The sequence below is a fragment of the Hyla sarda genome, chromosome 6, assembly GCF_029499605.1.
Source record: "Hyla sarda isolate aHylSar1 chromosome 6, aHylSar1.hap1, whole genome shotgun sequence".
In the NCBI taxonomy this organism is placed as follows: Eukaryota; Metazoa; Chordata; class Amphibia; order Anura; family Hylidae; genus Hyla; species Hyla sarda.
The window spans coordinates 15,517,145-15,538,755 of record NC_079194.1 but is presented as its reverse complement, the minus strand read 5'-3'; the positions used below and the strand labels follow the sequence as shown (position 1 = coordinate 15,538,755).

Genomic DNA, 21,611 nt, shown 5'->3' with positions numbered 1-21,611 from the left:
TAGATAAAAGTCCAGCATTTATATGACTACATGTTCTATCTGTTTTATCTTCTCCTAGTAAAGCTGGATGCTAATCAGCATAGCTGTCACTATGTGTGTCATTCATCTTTCACAGACTCCTGAATGTCTGATCAACTTCTTTGTCATTCAGGAGTCCGAGAAAGCTTTGACTATTTCAGCTTGCTGGGAGTTGTAGTTTAGTAACAACTGAAGCTGCAGTGTTTGTAAATAACTGTATTAGAGCAGTGTTGCCTCCAGCTGTTGTAAAACTACAGCTCCCAGCATGTCCACACATCCTTTATCTGTAGTTTTGCATACACAATAGAAATCTCCTATACTGGATACTGGTATGCTTTACGGCGGGTATCCAGTATGCTGTAAAATCTAGACTAGTCTGTCTGGCTCAGCGACCTCTAGTGGTGGCTATTTTGAGCTTGAATTTCAGGTGAAAATTACAATTTTTTTAACAGGTGTATATAAAGAAATGTCATATTATAATGAGTCCTGCAATATATGAAAAGTTTTTAACAATGACAGTGCCTCTTTAAAGGGGTTCTCCGGTGCTTAAACATCTTATCCCCTATCGAAAGGATAGGGGATAAGATGCCTGATTGCAGGAGTCCCGCCACTGGGGACCCCCGGGATCATGCAGGCGGCACCCTGTTTGTAATCAGTCCCCGGTCTGATCACAGGCGACTACAGGGCGGGGGCGGCGTGTGACGTCACGCTCCACCCCGCAATGCAAGCCTACGGGAGGGGGTGTGATAGCGAACACGCTACGGGGACTGATCACAAACGGGGTGCCGCATGCATGATCCCAGGGGTCCCCAGCGGTGGGACTCCCGCGATCAGGCATCTTATCCCCTATCCTTTGGATAGGGGATAAGATGTTTAAGCACCGGAGAACCCCTTTAATGCAAAACAGCAAAGATCATCAATTCATAATCAATTTTTACCAAGTTTCATGGCTTTTCCATGATTCGTGTTCACGCTGGACGTTTAATTTGTGGCACCGATGATAATTTCACCGATGTTTTCCAAAATAATGTTTGAAATCGAACAATTTTTTTGTGATTTGCAAAATCAGGGTAAGATTTAAATATTTGTTGTAAAATCTCACACTTTTTACAGTGACTTCAGAAAATAGCTATAAAATTGCAGCGGTAATTAGTGGCGGTACTGCTAATGAAATGCCTCATGTGAACACAGCCTTAGTGATCGGCTTCTCTGAATATTAGAAGTATTTATGGATCTGATATCTAAAGACGTTTGATATTGTGCTTGTGCTTCTTTGGCTTTTGATGAATCTTGCTCTGTTATTACAGGAAGAGTCTTTGTCCATGAGTGGGCTCACCTCCGATGGGGGGTCTTTGATGAGTACAATCCATTAACTCCCTTCTACATTGATAATAATCGTAAAATAGAAGCTACAAGGTATGGAAACTGTCCTGCATTTTATAATTACCGCTAGAAATGATAATATATTTTTCCGTGTCTGGCTTTATATTCAATCATTGCAATTAAAGACCTGAATGTGTGAACACAGACATAAAGGGGTATTCCGCTGCTAGACATCTTATCCCTTATGATTGCGGGGGTTCTGCTGTTGGGCCCCCCGTGATCTCCCGCACCACCCGGCATTCTAAACAACTGCCAGGTTCCGGTCACAGTGGTTGTGATGTCACAGCCACGCCCCCTCTTGATGTCACGCCCCCCCAATTCATGTCTATTGGAGGGGGTGTGTCAGCTGCCACACCCCTCCTGTAGACATGAATGGAGGCAGGGTGGCGTGACATCATGAGGGGGCGTGGCCACAACATCACGATCATGACCTCTGGCTCTGAGCATTCTGAACAAAATGTTCCAGAGTACCCCTTTAAGCCAGCCTTATTATCTTAAATTTAGCATTTACAATACAATCTACATGTTTTAGGGTGTACACGGAAATCATCAGCAAATTATGGCATAAATCTGCTCCAAATCTGCAGCAAAATTTACAAGTAACATGCAGATTTTACCTTACATTTTACCCCTCCACCCCTTTGACATTAAAGGGGTACTCCGCCCCTAGACATCTTATCCCCTATCCAAAGGTCTCAATACAAGTCTATGGAAGTGAATGTGACTGCCACCATGCCCCCTCCCTTAGATTTTCATTGAGGGGTGTGACGTCATGAGGGTGCAGGGCCGTGACATCACAATCCTCCGGCCCCTGCATCGCTAGTCATCAGGCATCAGCTCGCTCTGTGCACCAGATGACAGGGAACCCCCGCGATCAGACATCTTATCCCCTATCCTTTGGATAGAGGATAAAATGTCTAGGGGCAGAGCACCCCTTTAAGACCAAAACCCACTGTTGCTGTGGAAATTTTATTTATTTTTTTAAATCAACAGGTGCCAGAAAGTTATACAGATCTTTAAATTACTTCTATTTAGAAATCTTAACCCTTCCAGTACTTATCAGCTGCTGTTTGCTGCAGAGGAAGTTGTGTAGTTCTTTCAAGTCTGAGTACAGTCCTCTCTGCTGACACCATTGTCCATGTAAGGAACTGTCCAGAGCAGGAACAAATCCTCATAGCAAACCTCTCCTGCTCCGGACATGGACGGGGGGTGGGTGGGGGGATGGCAATGTGTAGAGTGATATTAATGAGGGGATATGTGTGTTACTGCTGTAAATTCGACTTAAAATGCAGATATGTCCTGACAGCTGTATAATCCCAGTCAGTTAGTGGCCGCTGCCAGATACTGCCAGTGAGGCAACACAGTAAAACAGACAGATACACCACTTCATTTTTAATAGTGTGTTATTTCAATAAAGACGTCACAGCCACGCCCCTCGTGATGTCACACCACACCCCCTCCATTAATGTCTATTGGGGTAAGACCTCACGACCACTGCCGCAGAAACCGTTTGCTTAGAATGCCAGGTGCTTCGGGAGATCGAGGGGGGACTCAGCAGCTGGACCCCTGCAATCAGACATCTTATCCCTTTCCTTTGAATAGGGGATAAGATATCTAATGGCAGAGTTCCCATTTAAGGGCTATAGGAACTTTAGACCTACAGTTTGAGGGATGGGATCTCTGTGCAGGCAGGCACAATTCAGGGACATCATTGTATCCAATAAGTAGAACCATTACTGAGTGGGGAGACTACAGTGGGGATCAAAAGTTGCTGCACCTCTCGTAAAAAATTGTATTAATGTACATAAAGAAGCCAAGGAAAGATGGAAAAATCTCCAAAAGGTAGCAAATTACAGATTAGATATTCTTATAATATGTCAACAAAAGTTAGATTTTATTTCCATCATTTACACTTTCAAAATAACAGAAAACAAAAAAATGGCATCTGCAAAAGTTTGGGCACCCTGCAGAATTTATAGCATGCACTGCCCCCTTTGAAAAGCTAAGACCTGCCAGTGTCATTGATTGTTCTCAATCCTCATTTGGGAAGACCAAGTGATGTCAATCTCAAAGGTTTTAAATTCCCTGACTCATCTGACCTTGCCCCAACAACCAGCACCATGGGTTCTTCTAAACAGTTGTCTAGAAATCTGAAACTGTAAATAGTTTTAGCTCACAAAGCTGGAGAAGGCTATAAGAAGATAGCAAAATGTTTTCAGATGTCAATATCCTCTGTTTGGAATGTAATTAAGAAATGGCAGTCATCAGGAACAGTGGAAGTTAAAGCAAGATCTGGAAGACCAAGAAACATATCAGACAGAACAGCTCGCAGAATTGCGAGAAAAACTATTCAAAACCCACGTTTGATTGCACAATCCCTCCAGAAAGATCTGGCAGACATTGGAGTTGTGGTACATTATTCCAATATAAAGAGATACTTGTACAAATATGGTCTTCATGGAAGAGTCATGAGAAGAAAACCTCTTCTACGTCCTCACCACAAAAATCAGTGTTTGGACTTTGCAAATGAACGTATAGACAAGCCTGATACATTTTGGAAACAAGTTCTGTGGACCGATGAGGTTAAAATGGAACTTTTTGGCCGGAATGAGCAAAGGTACGTTTGGAGAAGAAGTGGAACAGAATTTAATTAAACTGTCCAACTGTTAAGCATGGGGGTGGATCAATCATGATTTGGGGTTGTATTGCAGCCAGTGGCACAGGGAACATCTCACGAGTAAAAAGAAAAATGGATTCAATAAAATTTCAGCAAATTTTGGATGCTAACTTGATGCCATCAGTGAAAAAGCTGAAGTTAAAGTGAGAATGGCTTCTACAAATGGATAATGATCCTAAACACACCTCGAAATCCACGGGGAATTACATCAAGAGGCGTAAACTGAAGGTTTTGCCATGGCCTTCACAATCTCCTGACCTCAACATAATTGAAAATCTATGGATAGACCTTAAAAGAGCAGTGTGTGACAGAAAGCCCAGAAATCTCAAAGAACTGGAAGACTTTTGTAAGGAAGAATGGGCAAAGATACCTCAAACAAGAATCGAAAGACTCTTGGCTGGCTACAAAAAGCTTTTACAAGCTGTGATACTTGCCAAAGGCAGCAGTACAAGATATTATCTCTGCAGGGTGCCCAAACTTTTGCAGACACAATTTTTTGTTTTTCTGTTATTTTGAAAGTGTAAATGATGGAAATAAAATCTTTTAAAATCTTTTGTTGACATATTATAAGAATGTCTATTGGAGATTTTTTTCCATCTTTCCTTGGCTTCTTTATGCACATTGATACAAATTTTTACCTGGGGTGCCAAAACTTTTGATCCCCACTGTATATTACATGTATGAATAGAAACATTGAAATAGATTACTGTCTTTTTCAGATGTCCAGCTGGACTTCAAGGTGTCGCTGTTAAACAATGTACAGGAGGCTCGTGTCTGTGCACTGAAAAAGACATAGATGTAGAGACGGGACTGTATAAAGATGGATGTGTATTTGTTCCTGATAAAAATATTGCTTCCAAACACTCCATAATGTATCTGCAGGCGGCACAAAGTGTAAGTTACAATGTCTATTAATTATGTTTATTAACTATTATGATCATATCTACACCGACATATCGACATAACACCGGCATAAAAGGTCATATAAAATAAAGAAATATGTATCTGATAGTTTCCATGGTGCCATAAATAATATGTAGGGAAGCAGGGAATCCTAAGTACTGAGTAGTGAAGCATATTTACATTGTATGCCTCTCTGCTCAGTGAACATTCCGTGGGCCAGGTAAAGAGTGTCCAGACACGCAAATGTTAAATTGATAGACCAAACTGAAATGAACAAAGTTAAAAGACAGAATGAATAATAATACAAGATGACCTATTATGAACAAGATACTAACTTATTAAAGTAGTTATATATAAATAGATAGATATGCTATGTATGCTATATTTGATAAAACATTTTAAAAAATTGTGTCTTATGACCACCTATTTCATGCAAGACCAAAGTTCCTAAAAGTTTATGCTCATATAGGAGTTCATTGATATAGTAATTCCACTTTGAAGCAGAATAAGAGCCATTTAAAGGGGTACTCCACTGCTAGACATCTTCTCCCCTATCCGAAGGATAGGAGATAAGATGTCTGAGCGTGGGGGTCCCACTGATGAGGCCCCACGTGATCTCCCACAGCACCCGGCATTCTAAACAAATGACGAGTTTGTCTAGCAGTGATTGTATCATCACGGCCATGCCCCCTCGTGATGTCACACCACGCCCCCTCCATTCATGTCTATAGACTTGCGTGGAGGGAGTGTGGCGTGACATCACAAGGAGGTGTGGCTGTTTCGTCACGATCACAACCTCCGGCTACGAGCGTTCTGAACAAAATATTCAGAAGGCTGGAGCACCGGAGTACCCCTTTATTGCAGGAGTACCTTTTAAATAGCCATAAGTCTTTCAATCTTCTACGTACAGACCCATGCGAGGCTTGTATTTTTTATTTTATTTTTTGCATTTTTGTACTTTGTATAACATCCCTTATTTTATCACAGAATAAAAAAAATCTAATTATTTGTGGGGTGAAATAAACCTCTACATTTTTTATTTTTGAGGGTTTTTGTTTTTACGCAGCCCACTTTATGGTTAAAATGACACCTTATCTTTATTGTGTAGATCCATATAATTACAACGATACCCAATTTATATAGGTTTTATTTCATTTGACGACTTTTAATATGCTTAAAATTGTCCTCTTCTGACCCCTACAACTCTTTTATTTTTCCATATATGGGGCTGAATGCGGGTTATTTATTTATTTTTTTTTTTTTACGTGATCTGTTGTTTTTATCTGTACCATTTTTGTTTTGATGGGACTTTTTATTGATTTTTATTTTTATTGGTTTCCTGAAATATGAAGTGACCAAATATCATCAATTCAGAATTTTGGTATTTTTTACGTGAACATTATTGACCATGCCATTAAATTAATATTATATTTTGATAGTTAGGACATTTCCGCACACAGTGATGCCACATATTGTATGTTTTAAACATTATTTAATTAGAAAATTGGAAAAAGGAGGGGGGGGGGGACTTAAGAGATCATGCAGAAAACTTTATATCCTATCCCGAAAGCTGTATCTCCGGCTCTCCCATAGAGATACTTGGAGGGGGAGTGTCGGTCTCCGCTCCGTGCGGGGCTCAATAACCCCTTTCCTGGGGAGAGCCGGGGTCTAGTGCAGGATATTGCGAGGGGTCCCAGCGCTTTGACAAACCCGATCAGACACGTATCCCCTCTCCTCGTCCTGTGCAATAGTTCTCCTTTAACCCCTAGAGGACACAGGACGTAAATGTAAGCCCTGCTGTTTAACCACATTCAGGAGCTGAAAGTCCTTTATACCAATGGGTCCCAGCTGTTATCAGCACCTACAGCTAATACCGATCGGGCCGTTGTCTGCCATTAACCATTTAGACTTCACAATCAAAGTCGATTTTGGCCTTTGGAAATTTAGTTGTCAGATAAGTCAGGTAGCTGATCAGGACCACTGCAATGAAGTCAGCTGAAAGGATGGGTCCCTTACCTTGCTCCACACCGTCCGATCGTCACTCCTTCAGTGCAGGAAGCCATGACAGCCTGCAATAATGGAGCGGTGATAACACTGATCAATGATATGCTATAGCACAGCATTAAACAGTGTATGCAATTGCAAGATAACATGTAATAGTCCCCTATGAAGTCTAAGGACTAAAAAATTGTAAAAAAATAAATAAAAAATACATATAGTTAAAGGGATACTCCGGTGGAAAAAAAATTTTCTTTCAAATTGCTCCAGAGGAAGTTGTGTAGTTCTTTTCTGTCTGACCACAGTGCTCTCTACTGCCACCTCTGTTTGTGTCAGGAATTGTCCAGAGCAGAAGAGGTTTGCTATGGGGATTTGCTCCTACTCTGGACAGTTCCTGACACGGACAGAGGTGTCAGCAGAGAGCACTGTGGTCAAACTGAAAAGAACTACACAACTTCCTCTGGAGCATACAGCAGCTGATAAGTACTGGAAGGATTGCGATTTTTATATAGAAGTCATTTACAAATCTGTTTAACTTCCTGGCACCAAAAATTTGTTTTCCACCAGAGTACCCCTTTAATTAATAAGCCCCCTCACTTATAAAGTTGGAATTACCTACATTTGTCCCTTTTCCAAATAAAATTATGTAAAAAATATAAACATAAACATATGTGGTGTCGCCGCATGCTTAAATGTCTGAACTATAAAAATATAACAGTAATTGAACCTCACAGTCGATGGTGTAAACGTAAAAAATACCAAAGTCCAGAGTTGCCTATTTTTGGTCACTTCATATACCATCAAAAAATTTACAAAAAAAGTCCTATCAAAACAAAAATGGAAACAATAAAAACTACCCCTCCTACTACCCCCTTCCTGGCCCGCTGAAGGTTAAAAAAAAAAACAGTTGCTGGCAGCGCCCGAGTGCCCAACCTGTCCTTCTCCCCCTGTGTGGAGTGCTCTTATTTTCTATATTACAGGTGAGATGGCTGCTCACTCTATGGGAGCGTGCCAATACCCGATGTTGTGAAGCTAAATATGATCCTTCCAGAGCCATAAGTGGGCTTGTACTGGAAAGAGAAGAACAGATAATTCTAACTTCACATGTGGTTCACCTAGAAGGACTGTCATTTCTAGTTTAGTTTATTCATTTTTTAAGCATATAGGTTGAGATTTATCAAAACCTGAGTAGAGGAGAAGGGGTGCAGTTCCCCATAGCAACCAATCAGATTGTTTCTTTCATCTTTAAAGAGGCCTCTGAAAAATTAAAGAAGTGATTGATCTGATTGGTTGCTATGGTCAAATGCCCCACTCTCCCCACTTTTCTATACCGGTTTCGATAAATCTTCCCCATAGGGTATTGTGATACACGGTAACCTCAGTAAACCACACATAGATTAAGTAGTGTAAGTTGCACAAATCTTTCTAGCAAATGTTAAATGGGCGCTGTCATTAAAACTAATTTTTGCTATTGCGCTCCTTATGGTAAATAAAAAATATTTCTAATATACTTTGTTTAAAAAAAATGAAGTTTTTCTATGTTTTATTTGTGATTAAAAAAGCTCAAGAGCACATTTTCCCCCAACTCATACACAGATTTAGGACCAAAGCCCAAACACAGGAAGTGCAGCCTGGAGAGCTGAGGGGTGTGTGTCCAACCAACAGCATATGGCAGTTAAGTGTGAGAGGAGCTGTGATTGGATGATGCTGGACACACCCCCTCAGCATTCCAGGCTGCACTTTCTGTGTATGGACTTTGGTCCTAAGTCTGTGTATGAGATCGGGGAAAATGTGCTCTTGAGCTTTTTTAAGCACAAATAAAACATAGAAAATTTCATTAAAAAAAAATATATTAGAAATATTTTTTTATTTACCATAAGGAGTGCAATAGCAAAAATTTGTTTTAATGAGAGTTACCCTTTAAGTCCAAGTGAGTCATACAGAGTTGTCATTTACCTCAGTAGCAATCAAAATGTCAACTGAGCAGCGAGGCAAACGGTGTAAGCCTTGCTGCTCAGTAAGTACAGGAGCAGGGATTTCTGTCTTTGATATGAGTTCCTGCTTCTGTAATGTTTTGCCCAAAGTCAAAATTGGGCATTGTTGGTTGTAATATCGGATTTGGCTGAATTAAAATTTTTGTTTAAAATTTGGAACACATTTGTTAAAGGGGTACTCCGGTGAAAACCTTTTTTCTTTTAAATCAACTGGTGCCAGAAAGTTAAACATATGTGTAAATTACTTCTATTAAAAAATCTTAATCCTTCCGGTACTTATTAGCTGCTAAATGCTACAGAGGAAATTCCTTTCTTTTTGGAACACTGATGACATCCCGAGCACAGTGCTCTCTGCTGACATCTCTGTCCATTTTAGCAACTGTGCATAGCAGATGTATGTATGTAGGGCAGCATGGTGGCTTAGTGGTTAGCGCTGGGGCCTTGGGTTCAGATCCCACTAAGGACAACAATAAATAAATAAAGACTTATTATTATTATTATTATAATAACTTCAGCAGAGAGCACTGTGCTCGTGATGTCATCAGAGAGCATTCCAAAAAGAAAATAATTTCCTCTGTAGTATTCAGCAGCTAATAAGTACAGGAAGGATTAAGATTTTTTTTAATAGAAGTAATTTACAAATCTGTTTAACTTTCCGGAGCCACTTGATTTAAAGGAAAAAAGGTTTTCACAGGAGTACCCCTTTAAGTTCCAAATCGATCTTTATTGTAGAAGCATGAGGTTGGTGTTATAGATTAACTGTCATGGCAACCTATTCTGTCTGAACAGATTTTGAGTACCATGGTCCATTCATCTGGGAATCAATCGGTGGTGGTCTCTGCTAATGTTAAAGGTAGATGAATTCTCAGCTAACAAATGTTAATGTCCTCAGGTATCTGAATTTTGTGATGCTCAGAGTCACAACACAGAAGCTCCAAATTTACAAAACAGAATGTGCAACTATCACAGTACATGGGAGATCATCGAGAACTCAACCGATATCAAGAATACCCCAGTATCATCCACAAATGTTCCTGAACCCATTGTCACTCTTATTCGGTCATCAGACAGGGTGGTCACCTTAGTGTCTGATGTTTCAGGAAGTATGGGCGCAGTAAGTGTTTGGATGTTTTTCTATTATTTATGATTTATTTCCAGGTTTTGTAATTATTATTATTTATTCATTTTTCAAGTGTCTTTGATTCCATTGTGCTGTGCATATGATATAGGTTAAAATACATAATGCAACTACGATGGCATACTGAGACAGAGGAAGAGAGGGCTCTGCCTGCAATGGCTTACAATCTACAAGAAGAGGGAAGGAAAGTTAGGGAGGAAGCCTTTCTAGTACAGAGGCAGCAGGGTTATTGTAGGTCATAGGCTTTCTGGAAGAGATGGGTCTTTAGGTTGTTTTTGAAGGTCTTTATGGTGGGCGAGAGCCAGATGTGTCGGGCTATTGAGTTCCAGTGTATGGGGTAGGCTCGGGAGATGTCTTGGAGAGGGTTGTATGCAGTGCAGACTAGGGGAGAGCATAGGTGAAAGTTTAAGAGAAGAACAGAGATTATGTGTTTGTGGGGGGGGGGGGGGGCGGGAGGGTCTGCAGATCAGGCCAGGTATGGAGGGGACAAATTGAAGATGGAGGGGACAAATTGTTGTGGTGAACAGTTTAAACTGCGTTTGTTGGCCATTGGGTAGCCAGTGAAGGGATTGGCAGAGGGGTGAGGCAGAGGAGGAGCGAGAGGAGAAGTGGATTAGTTACCCCTCTAGCTTTTCTTTTGTTGTCTAGCTTTGACCATGTGCACATTTTGGTCGGTATTTTTCATCAGTATTTGTCAGCTAAAGCCAGAAAAGTTTGGATCTAAAACATGGAAGAGTTGAAAATGCTTCTATTATAGTTTTTGTTAGTTTATATCCCACTTTTGGTATTGACGCCTGAGTAAGATTATCCTCACCATTATAGATTAGATCCTTATACCCTTAGCTGTGCATTATTGTTGTTTTTAATTAGTTTTTTAAGTCATTATGGCTTTTATTACATTTTCCAATAATTCATTAATTTACAGAGTGAACGAGACTTAAGACTGGTCCAGGCTGCGGAAGTTTTTATCATGCAAATAGTTGAAGATGGATCACATGTTGGGATTGTGGAGTTTTCCAGTGCTGCTGTAGTCATTTCACCCCTGGTGCAAATATTTAGTACCGCCCAACGTGAGCAACTAAAAAAACTTCTAAAAAGGAAAGCAGGTGGAGGAACAAACATATGTGATGGCATTCGGAAAGGTTTTGAGGTAATAAAAAAAATACATCTTCAATACAATGTAGTTTTACTTTTTTAGGTACATTTGCACGTAGTAAAATATCCTTTATAATTGCTATTGGACTTATTTTGTCTGCTATACATAGAACTCTAAAGGTTGTGATCTAAATGCGAAAAGTGCAGTCAAAGATATCACTAACAGAATTGAGTGATTTTAGCAGTAGAGATGAGTGAACATTTGAAAGTTAAACTCCCCGGGCTCACCAAACTTTTGTGAAGGGGTTTCAAGGTTTGCTACTCCAACGTGAAGATGTCGCTGCTGATGCCTCTTGCTGGCAGAGGGGGTAGTGCTGGCAGAGGGAGTAGAGTGTTGACATGTGGAGTGATGCAAGATGTATATGGAGGAGAAGGATCCACATGAAAATGAGGATAGGCGGGTGGTATCAGCAGTTAAACATGATCGGCCCAACTGTGAAGGTGTCGCTACAAGTTCCTGGCCTTGCAGTTGAGTTTGGTTCTGCAGGGTGTTGACCAGTGGCCGTAAAATACATGTATTGGCCATAGCTACTACTCCAAGTATCTAACGTAGCATGCAATGTTCTGCACACTGACAAACGTATGGAGTGGCCCACTTGGTCCTCCACATGACTGTGCAAAGTGGGGATAGCTTTCTTGCCAAAATAATGGAGACTAGGTATGCGCCACCTGGGCTGGGCACACCCCATTAGTAGCTTAAAGGCTGTAGAGTGACCAGTTTGGTACACGAGTGCCTGCACCACCAACAACTTGGCCAGCTGCGAATTAGGGCACATTACAACAGGGTGATTAGGCAAATGCTGTTGTCTGTAGGACATAGATTTCCCAATAAATAACTGAAAGGATTGAGGAAGAGGGCATGACATTGATAAGGACAGAGAATGCGTTGCCTGTGGCTGCAGTCTGGCTGCCAGACAGTTAGAAGGGATCTTGAGAAGCAATATCGGATAGGGGATAAGATGTCAGATTGCCGTAGTCCCGCTGCTGGGGACCCCCGGGATCGTCGCTGCAGCACCGCGCTATCATTACTACACAGAGCGAGTTTGCGAGCTCCGCCCCTCGTGACGTCACGGCCCACCCCCTTAATGCAAGTCTATGGCAGGGGGCGTGGCGGTCGTGGGTGACCGCCACGCCCCCTCCCATAGACTTGTATTGAGGGGGCGGGCTGTGACATCACAAGGGGCAGGGCCGTGACGTCACGATGCTCCGGCCCATATATTGCCCGTCATTACACGCAGATCGATCGCGGTGCCACAGCGGCGATCCCGGGGGTCCCCAGCAGTGGGACTGCGGCGATCTGACATCTTATCCCTATCCTTTGGATAGGGGATAAGATGTCTAGGGGCGGAGTACCCCTTTAACTATCCCACATAGCCTTGTGAAGCCACTTCATGTGCCTACATAGAAACATAGGCCCAGATGTATCAAACTGTGTGAGAGAAAATAATAGATGTATTTCACAGCTCAGGTTTCACTTTCCCAGAGCTTGTTAGCTTAACTGTGATTGGTCGCTGTGGGAAAATCACTCTATTTTTTTCTCTCACACAGTTTGATAAATCTGGGCCATAGTTCCTACACTCGGACAATGGTCACAGCTTACTTTTTGTTTGTAGAGGCAGCACAGTGCCACGTTTCCTGCATCCAGTCAGGTAGAAAAGAATTTCCACACACCAATACCAGACAGCTACGCAACCACCTGACTGTGCCCCTTCTATGGCAGATACATGGAAAGAAAGCAGAAAAGGATGCATCCGTCTTAGGCTGGGTTCACACTACGTTTTTGCCATACTGTTTTCAATCCGTTTTTCTAAAGAAAACCGTATGGCAAAAAAACGGATGGAACAGTATGGAAAAAGGTAAACCGTATGTGCTTTTAAACAGTATACTGTTTTTAAAAGTGCATACAGTTCCGTCAGTTTTTATTTTAAAAAAAACATACGTTTTTGAAAATGTTGTCCATTTTTAATGGGAGGGGTCTTGGGTGGGGACTTTAGGATTCAAATGCGCATGTGCAAAGTAAAAACGTATACGCTTTTCCCGTATGGAACCGTATACATGTGCGTTTCCCATTGATGTCCATGTTAAAAAAAACGTATGCGGTTGCAGTACGGATTTTAAACCGGAGGCAAAATTGTGGTCAACCACGGTTTTGACTCCGGTTTAAAAACCGTACTGCAACCGCATACGTTTTTTTTTAACATGGACGTCAATGGAAAACGCACATGCATACGGTTCCATACGTGAAAAACGTATACGTTTTTACTTTGCACATGCGCATTTGAATCCTAAAGTCCCCACCCAAGACCCCTCCCATTAAAAATGGACAAAATTTTCAAAAACGTATGGTTTTTTTAAAAATAAAAACTGACGGAACTGTATGCACTTTTAAAAACAGTATACTGTTTAAAAACGCATACGGTTAACTTTTTTCCATACTTTTCCATCAGTTTTTTTGCCATACGGTTTTCTTTAGAAAAACGGATTGAAAACAGTATGGCAAAAACGTAGTGTGAACCCAGCCTTAGCTTGCTTGCCCTTCTATGGAAGGTTTTTATTTTTTCAAACCAACATATCCAACAGCGTCTCCCTCACGTGAGCTGATCAGACCAGCATACCTATATCTGTTACGTTTGACAGGTGTTCTTCCCCCACGCCGGTGTTTTTCACTGACATTGCCACTACCCTTCTGCTCTCTACATGTCCCTCCTCCTCAACTGGTTCCCACATCCTGTCCAATACTACAACATAGTCATAATCAAACTCTTCATCATCCCTACCAATCTCCTCTGCATTCAATTCTTGGGCTTCTTGCTCCCCTCAGCATAGCCACAATGATGCCTTAAAGTATCCCCACCAGTCCTGCCACTGCTTCAATCTCCACCACCTCTGCAACACACTCCAATGGTGTACTTTCCTGACACAACCCCTCCTCATGGCTAGTGCTATCCTTCTGTTTAGCAGTACGGGAAAGTAAAACATGAGAAACTGTAGACCTGGTTAATATAATGTGTGTTTGAATAAACCAAGAATATAGCACATTGGAGGACTGATGCATGTTGATTGGTCGCACAATTTGTCACAACGACCTCAATCGGTCGCAAATCTACAGCAGCCCAGGCTGAAAAAGTCTCAGAGGAGCAACCATACAAAGTGGTGTACTGAGATGCCATTTTAAAACAATGGGTACTAGCACTATATTTATCTCATGCCATACAACAATTTAATAATTTTGGCGTATGCACACATTACCACCACACAAAGTGAAGGTGCAGAAACATCATTCACCTACACCACCCTTGATAAAGTGTTGACACAGCTGCCCAGTTAGACTATACATATTATATATCAAAATGACTGAAACTTATTAGGAAACACATTTCAATACCATAAAGTTACTCATTAAAAAGAAAAACAATAAAAAAAATGTTTAAAGGTTTGTAAACATTTCATTTCTATATAAAAAAATATAATTGTGGTAGCCAAAGAAATAAAAAAGTAAAGGCTGTTAAACTACCACATGTGCAAAATTGTGTAATTCAGTTAAACATAGACTATAAGTAACATACATAGCTTGTAAGCAAAAAGAAGACACAGGTTGAAACCAATTTTGGAAAAATAATTCCTTGTTTACTTCAAATCTGGCAATCAGAATGAACACATTGATCAACAACCCTTCTATAGAATCTATTAACCTGAAATATTATTAGACTTTGGAAATGCGTCCGGGCCCCTCCTGATCTCTTATTGTGTTCCCCATGACCATTTCCTTTGGCAGAAAGTTCCACAGTCTCACTGCTCTTACAGTAAAGAACCCTGGTCTGTGCTGGTGCAGAAACCGTCTTTCCTCTATACCTAGAAGATGTCCCCTTGTTGTAGATACAGTTCTGGGTATAAATAGGTCATGGGAGAGATCCATATACAGCCCCCGATATCTATATACATAAAACTCAACGTGTGTGTGTATGTATGTGTGTATGTTCCAGCATCACGTCCAAACGGCTAAAGATATTAACATGAAACTTGGCCACATGTTACGTATATGTCAACAACAAACATAGGACAGGTGAGTTAACCCTTATCCACCCAGATCTGCCAGGGGCGGGGTTTATGTTTAAAGTCCCATACAAGTCAATGGGAAATATATGTTACTGCATAACTTCCAAACGGCTGGAGATATTTCGATAATACTTGGTCACATGTTACTTATATGTCCACTTAAAATGTAGGATAGTTAACTACCCCCATTTGTGAGGGTCAGTGCTTTTGTTTAAAGTCCCATGCAAATCAATGGGAAATGTATGTTCTCACATAACTTCCGTACAGCTGGAGATATTTCAATACCTCACGGGTTGGGATAGGAGGTCAAGATAGGAGGACGGGATAGGAGGTCAGGATAGGAGGACGGGATAGGAAGACTGGATAGGAGGTCGGGATAGGAGGTCGGGATAGGAGGTCGCGATAGGAGGAAGGGATAGGAGGACGGGATAGGAGGTTGGGATAGGAGGTTGGGATAGGAGGTCGAGATATGAGGTTGGGATAGATGGACTGGATAGGAGGACGGGATAGGAGATTGGGATAGGAGGTCAGGATAGGAGGTCGAGATAGGAGCAGGGGATATGAAGATGGGGTAGGAGGTCAGTATAGGAGGTCGAGATAGGAGGTTGGGATAGATGGATTGGATAGGAGGACGGGATTGGAGGTCGGTATTGGAGGTCGGGATTGGAGGTCGGGATTGGAGGTCGGGAGAGGAGGTCTGGATAGGAGGTCTGGATAGGAGGTCGGGATAGGAGGTCGAGATAGGAGGTCGGGATAGGAGGTCGGGATAGGAGGTCGGGATAGGAGGTCGAGATAGGAGGTCAAGATAAGGATAGGAGGACGGGATAGGAGGTCGCGATAGGAGGTCGAGATTGGATGACGGGATTGGAGGACGGAATAGGAGGACGGGATAGGAGGTCAGAATAGGAGTTCGGGATAGGAGGTCGGGACAGGAGGTCGAGATAGGAGGATGGGATAGGAGGACAGGATAGGAGGATGGGATAGGAGGACGGGATAGGAGGTCAAGATAGGAGCTCGAGATAGGAGGTGAAAATAGGAGGACGGGAAAGGAGGACGGGATAGGAGATCAGGATAGGAGGTCAAGATAGGAGGACGGGAAAGGAGGTCGGGATAGGAGGTCAAGATAGGAGGACGAGATAGGACTAGATAGGAGGCCGAGATAGGAGGACGGGATAGGAGAACGGGATAGGAGGTCGGGATAGGAGGACGGGATAGTTGGTTGAGATATGACAACAATATATGAGGACGGGATATGAATTCAAAAGCTTCCTCCTTTGTTTATTTTCCTTCCCAACAATGATTAGGAAGGAAAAACAGGGCAACGCCGGGTACTCAGCTAGTACTTATATACAGTATAGATATTAGTTCGCCCCAAACTGTCTGAACAAAATAATCCTAATTCTAATAATTTTTCTGGGTACTGCAGTTTTTATTTATTCTTTTTATTACTTGTATTGCCCTAAAACACACAAGTTGTTTACAGTCCCGTATGTTTTCATTGCTAATAATTTATCAAAATAAATGCAAAGCTTTTCAGGTGCTGTACTCCTTTGATGTTGACTATTGATCATGAGCATTTAGTGGTGTATACCCTGTGCTAGCATTATCAAATACACGGCTATATTCTACCTGTGTATCATGTGCCATGCCTCCATCTGTCCCCATTTCCCCTAGTGTGTTAATAGAGTTTTGTAAATTCATTCATTTGCATTGTGCTATTGCTGTAAGGAAAAAACTAACAAAAATCATAGAAACTTTGACACGTTTTGAACCATATGGTTCTTAGTCATGACTAAGAATCATATGGTTCGAAACATGTCAGCATTTCTGTGATTTTACATTCACATGGGTGCTATTTTTTCTTAAATGTTAAGATGGATTATTAAACTTTGAATTTTTAGCGTGTATTATTTTTTGGGAGCTGGATATCAATTTTTTTGATTTTTTTTTTACTACATTGTGCTATTGCTGTTGCATATTTTCACAAATAAAGGCCATTTATCACTCACTCATTGACCATTAAATCTTAATTTTACCAAATGGTAATTCTAGGTAAATAAAGGAACCAGTGACAAGTCCACATATGGTACTGAAATAGTGTTACTGTCAGATGGAGAAGATTCCAGCTTTCCATCAGTTTGTTATAATGAGATAATAAACAGTGGAGCCATCATTCATGTCATCGCTCTTGGACCCAGTGCAGCAGCCGCTCTTGAGAAAGTTGCAGATGACACAGGTAAGTTGTATTATGGAGGCAAGATTTAACTTTCTCTAAGTTACTTGAAAAGAAAAACTTGTTCAGCATTACAGGTGGAATCTATTGAATCTTGTAGACAAATACATCAAGACAGGTTGACACATAGATAGTGACATGATCCCAACCACAAACCACAGAGTGTGGTATATATATATATATATATATATATATATATATATATATATATACAGAGAGAGAGAGAGAGAGAGAGAGAGAGAGAGAGAGAGAGAGAGAGCAAAAAATGTTGCAGTATCTTGTAAAATCTATTTTATTGGGCTAACATAATTTTTTAGTGAAGCTTTCGGGATTCCTCCCTTTAGCAAGTCAAAAGCAAATCTGAGCTCACAAGCAGAAGACACCGGTTTCCTCCCACAAATATGCAGGGGTTAAGACAATAGATGTGGAGAATTCACACTAAAATAGGCCATAAATTGTCCATCTCTAGGAACATAGACTAAATAGATAAGGTTAAGAAAAAGGGGGAGGGAGGGAGAAGCAGGGGAGAGACTGGTAATTAAGCAGGACAAAGTGAGATTCAAAAGAGAATCCAGTACAGCAGAGGATATAAGATAATACAGTACAGCAGAGGATATACGAGAATACAGTACAGTACAGGTTATAAGTGAATACAGTACAGCACAGGATATAAAAGAATACAGTACAGCACAGGTTATAAGAGAATACAGTACAGCACAGGTTATAAGAGAATACAGTACAGCAGAGGATATAAGAGAATACAGTACAGTACAGGTTATAAGAGAATACAGTACAGCACAGGTCATAAGAAAATACAGTACAGCACAGGATATAAGAGAATACAGTACAGCAGAGGATATAAGAGAATACAGTACAGTACAGGATATAAGAGAATACAGTGCAGCACAGGTTATAAGAGAATACAGTACAGTACAGTTTATAAGAGAATACAGTACAGCACAGGATATAAGAGAATACAGTACAGCACAGGATAAGAGAATACAGTACAGCACAGGTTATAAGAGAATACAGTACAGCATATAAGAGAATACAGTACAGCACAGGATATAAGAGAATACAGCAAAGCACAGGATATAAGAGAATAAAGTACAGTACAGGATATAAGAGAATACAGTACAACACAGGATAAAAGAGAATACAGTACAGTACAGGATATAAGATAATACAGTACAGCAGAGGATATAAGAGAAAACAGTACAGCAGAGGATATAAGAGAATACAGTACAACACAGGTTATAAGAGAATACAGTACAGGATATAAGAGAATACAGTACAGTACAGAATATAAGAGAATACCGTACAGCAGAGGATATAAGAGAATACAGTACAGTACAGGTTATAAGAGAACACAGTACAGCACAGGATATAAGAGAATACAGTAAAGCACAGGATATTAGAAAATACAGTACAGTACAGGATATAAGAGAATAGTGTACAGTACAGGTTATAAGAGAATGCAGTACAGCACAGGATATAAGAGAATACAGTACAGTACAGGATATAAGAGAATACAGTACAGCACAGGATTTAAGAGAATAGAGTACAGTACAGGATATAAGAGAATACAGTACAGCACAGGATATAAGAGAATACAGTACAGTACAGGATATAAGAGAATACAGTACAGTACAGGTTATATGGAACACAGTACAGCACAGGATATAAGAGAATACAGTACAGTACAGGATATAAGAGAATACAGTACAGTACAGGTTATATGGAACACAGTACAGCACAGGATATAAGAGAATACAGTACAGTACAGGATATAAGAGAATACAGTACAGTACAGGTTATATGGAACACAGTACAGCACAGGATATAAGAGAATACAGTATAGTACATGTATATGTACAGTATGTTCTACCCTTTTTTTTACCGCATAAATGCTATAAGCGTGTGACCAGTATAAGACTACGAGTGTAAGTGTAAGTATAAAACTAAGAGCGCATGTACAGTATAAATGCTAAAAGCGTATGTGCAGTATAAATGCTAAGAGTGTAAGTGTAGTATAAATGCTAAGAGCGTATGTGTAATATAAATGCTAAAAGCGTATGTGTAGTATTAATGCTAAGAGTGTAAGTGTAGTATAAATGCTAAGAGCGTATGTGTAGTATAAATGCTAAAAGCGTATGTGTAGTATAAATGCTAAGAGCGTATGTGTAGTATAAATGCTGAGTGTATGTGTAGTATAAATGCTAAAAGTGTATGTGTAGTATAAATGCTAAGAGCGTATGTGTAGTATAAATACTAAGAGCGCATGTGTAGTGTAAATGCTAAGAGCATATGTGTAGTGTAAATGCTAAGAGTGTATGTGTAGTATAAATGCTAAGAGTGTATGTGTAGTATAAATGCTAAGAGCGTATGTGTAGTATAAATGCTAAGAGCGTATGTGTAGTGTAAATGCTAAGAGCATATGTGTAGTATAAATGCTAAGAGCGTATGTGTAGTATAAATGCTAAGAGCGTATGTGTAGTGTAAATGCTAAGAGCGTATGTGTAATGTAAATGCTATGAGTGTATGTGTAGTATAAATGCTAAAAGCGTATGTGTAGTATAAGTGCTTTGAGCGTATGTGTAGTGTAAATGGTAAGAGCGTATGTTTAGTATAAATGCTAAAAGTGTTTGTGTAGTATAAGTGCTAAGAGCATATGTGTAGTATAAGTGCTAAGAGCGTATGTGAAGTATAAATGCTAAGAGCATATGTGTAGTATAAATGCTAAGAGCGGATGTGTAGTATAAATGCTAAGAGCGTATGTGTAATATAAATGCTAAGAGCGTATGTGTAGTGTAAATGCTAAGAGCGTATGTGTAGTATAAATGCTGAGACCGTGTAGTATAAATGCTAAGAACGTATGTGTAGTATAAATGCTAAGAGCGTATGTGTAGTATAAATGCTAAGAGCGTATGTGTAGTATAAATGCTGAGAGCGTATGTGTAGTATAAATGCTAAGAGCGTATGTGTAGTGTAAATGCTAACTAAGAGTGTATGTGTAGTATAAATGCTAAGAGCGTATGTTTAGTATAAATGCTAAGAGCGTGTAGTATAAATGCTAAGAGCGTATGTGTAGTATAAATGCTAAGAGCGTGTGTAGTATAAATGCTGAGAGCGTATGTGTAGTATAAATGCTAAGAGCGTGTAGTATAAATGCTAAGAGCGTGTAGTATAAATGCTAAGAGCGTATGTGTAGTATAAATGCTAAGAGCATATGTGTAGTATAAACGCTGAGAGCGTATGTGTAGTATAAATGCTAAGAGCTTATGTGTAGTATAAATGCTAAGAGCTTATGTGTAGTATAAATGCTGAGAGCGTATGTGTAGTGTAAATGCTAAGAGCGTATGTGTAGTATAACTGCTAAGAGCGTATGTTTAGTATAAATGCTAAGAGTGTATGTGTAGTATAAATGCTAAGAGCGTATGTGTAATATAAATGCTAAGAGCTTATGTGTAGTGTAAATGCTAAGAGCGTATGTGTAACATAAATGCTAAGAGCGTGTAGTATAAATGCTAAGAGCGTATGTGTAGTATAAATGCTAAGAGCGTATGTGTAGTATAAATGCTAAGAGCGTATGTGTAGTATAAATGCTAAGAGTGTATGTGTAGTATAAATGCTAAGAGCATATGTGTAGTATAAATGCTGAGAGCGTATGTGTAGTATAAATGCTAAGAGCGTGTAGTATAAATGCTAAGAGCGTGTAGTATAAATGCTAAGAGCTTATGTGTAGTATAAATGCTAAGAGCTTATGTGTAGTATAAATGCTGAGAGCGTATGTGTAGTATAAATGCTAAGAGCGTATGTGTGGTATAAATGCTAAGAGCGTATGTGTAGTGTAAATGCTAAGAGCTTATGTGTAGTATAAATGCTAAGAGTGTATGTGTAGTATAAATGTTAAGAGCATGTAAATGCTTAGAGTTTATGTGTAGTGTAAATGCTAAGAGCGTATGTGTAGTATAAATGCTAAGAGCGTATGTTTAGTATAAATGCTAAGAGTGTATGTGTAGTATAAATGCTAAGAGCGTATAAATGCTTAGAGTT

At 40.2% G+C, this 21,611-nt stretch overlaps 1 protein-coding gene across 2 annotated transcripts in view; it reads left to right on the top strand.

Moving 5' to 3' along the window:
- Nucleotides 1-21,611, top strand: part of LOC130277366 (calcium-activated chloride channel regulator 1-like) — a 52,619-nt gene that overhangs the window by 14,583 nt on the left and 16,425 nt on the right. For both annotated transcript variants that reach the window (XM_056528013.1, XM_056528012.1), the window contains exons 4-8: nucleotides 1,326-1,434; nucleotides 4,798-4,972; nucleotides 9,866-10,087; nucleotides 11,037-11,261; nucleotides 17,375-17,558. In XM_056528013.1, coding sequence (XP_056383988.1) covers nucleotides 1,326-1,434; nucleotides 4,798-4,972; nucleotides 9,866-10,087; nucleotides 11,037-11,261; nucleotides 17,375-17,558 — 915 coding nt within the window. The remainder of the gene's footprint in view (nucleotides 1-1,325; nucleotides 1,435-4,797; nucleotides 4,973-9,865; nucleotides 10,088-11,036; nucleotides 11,262-17,374; nucleotides 17,559-21,611) is intronic.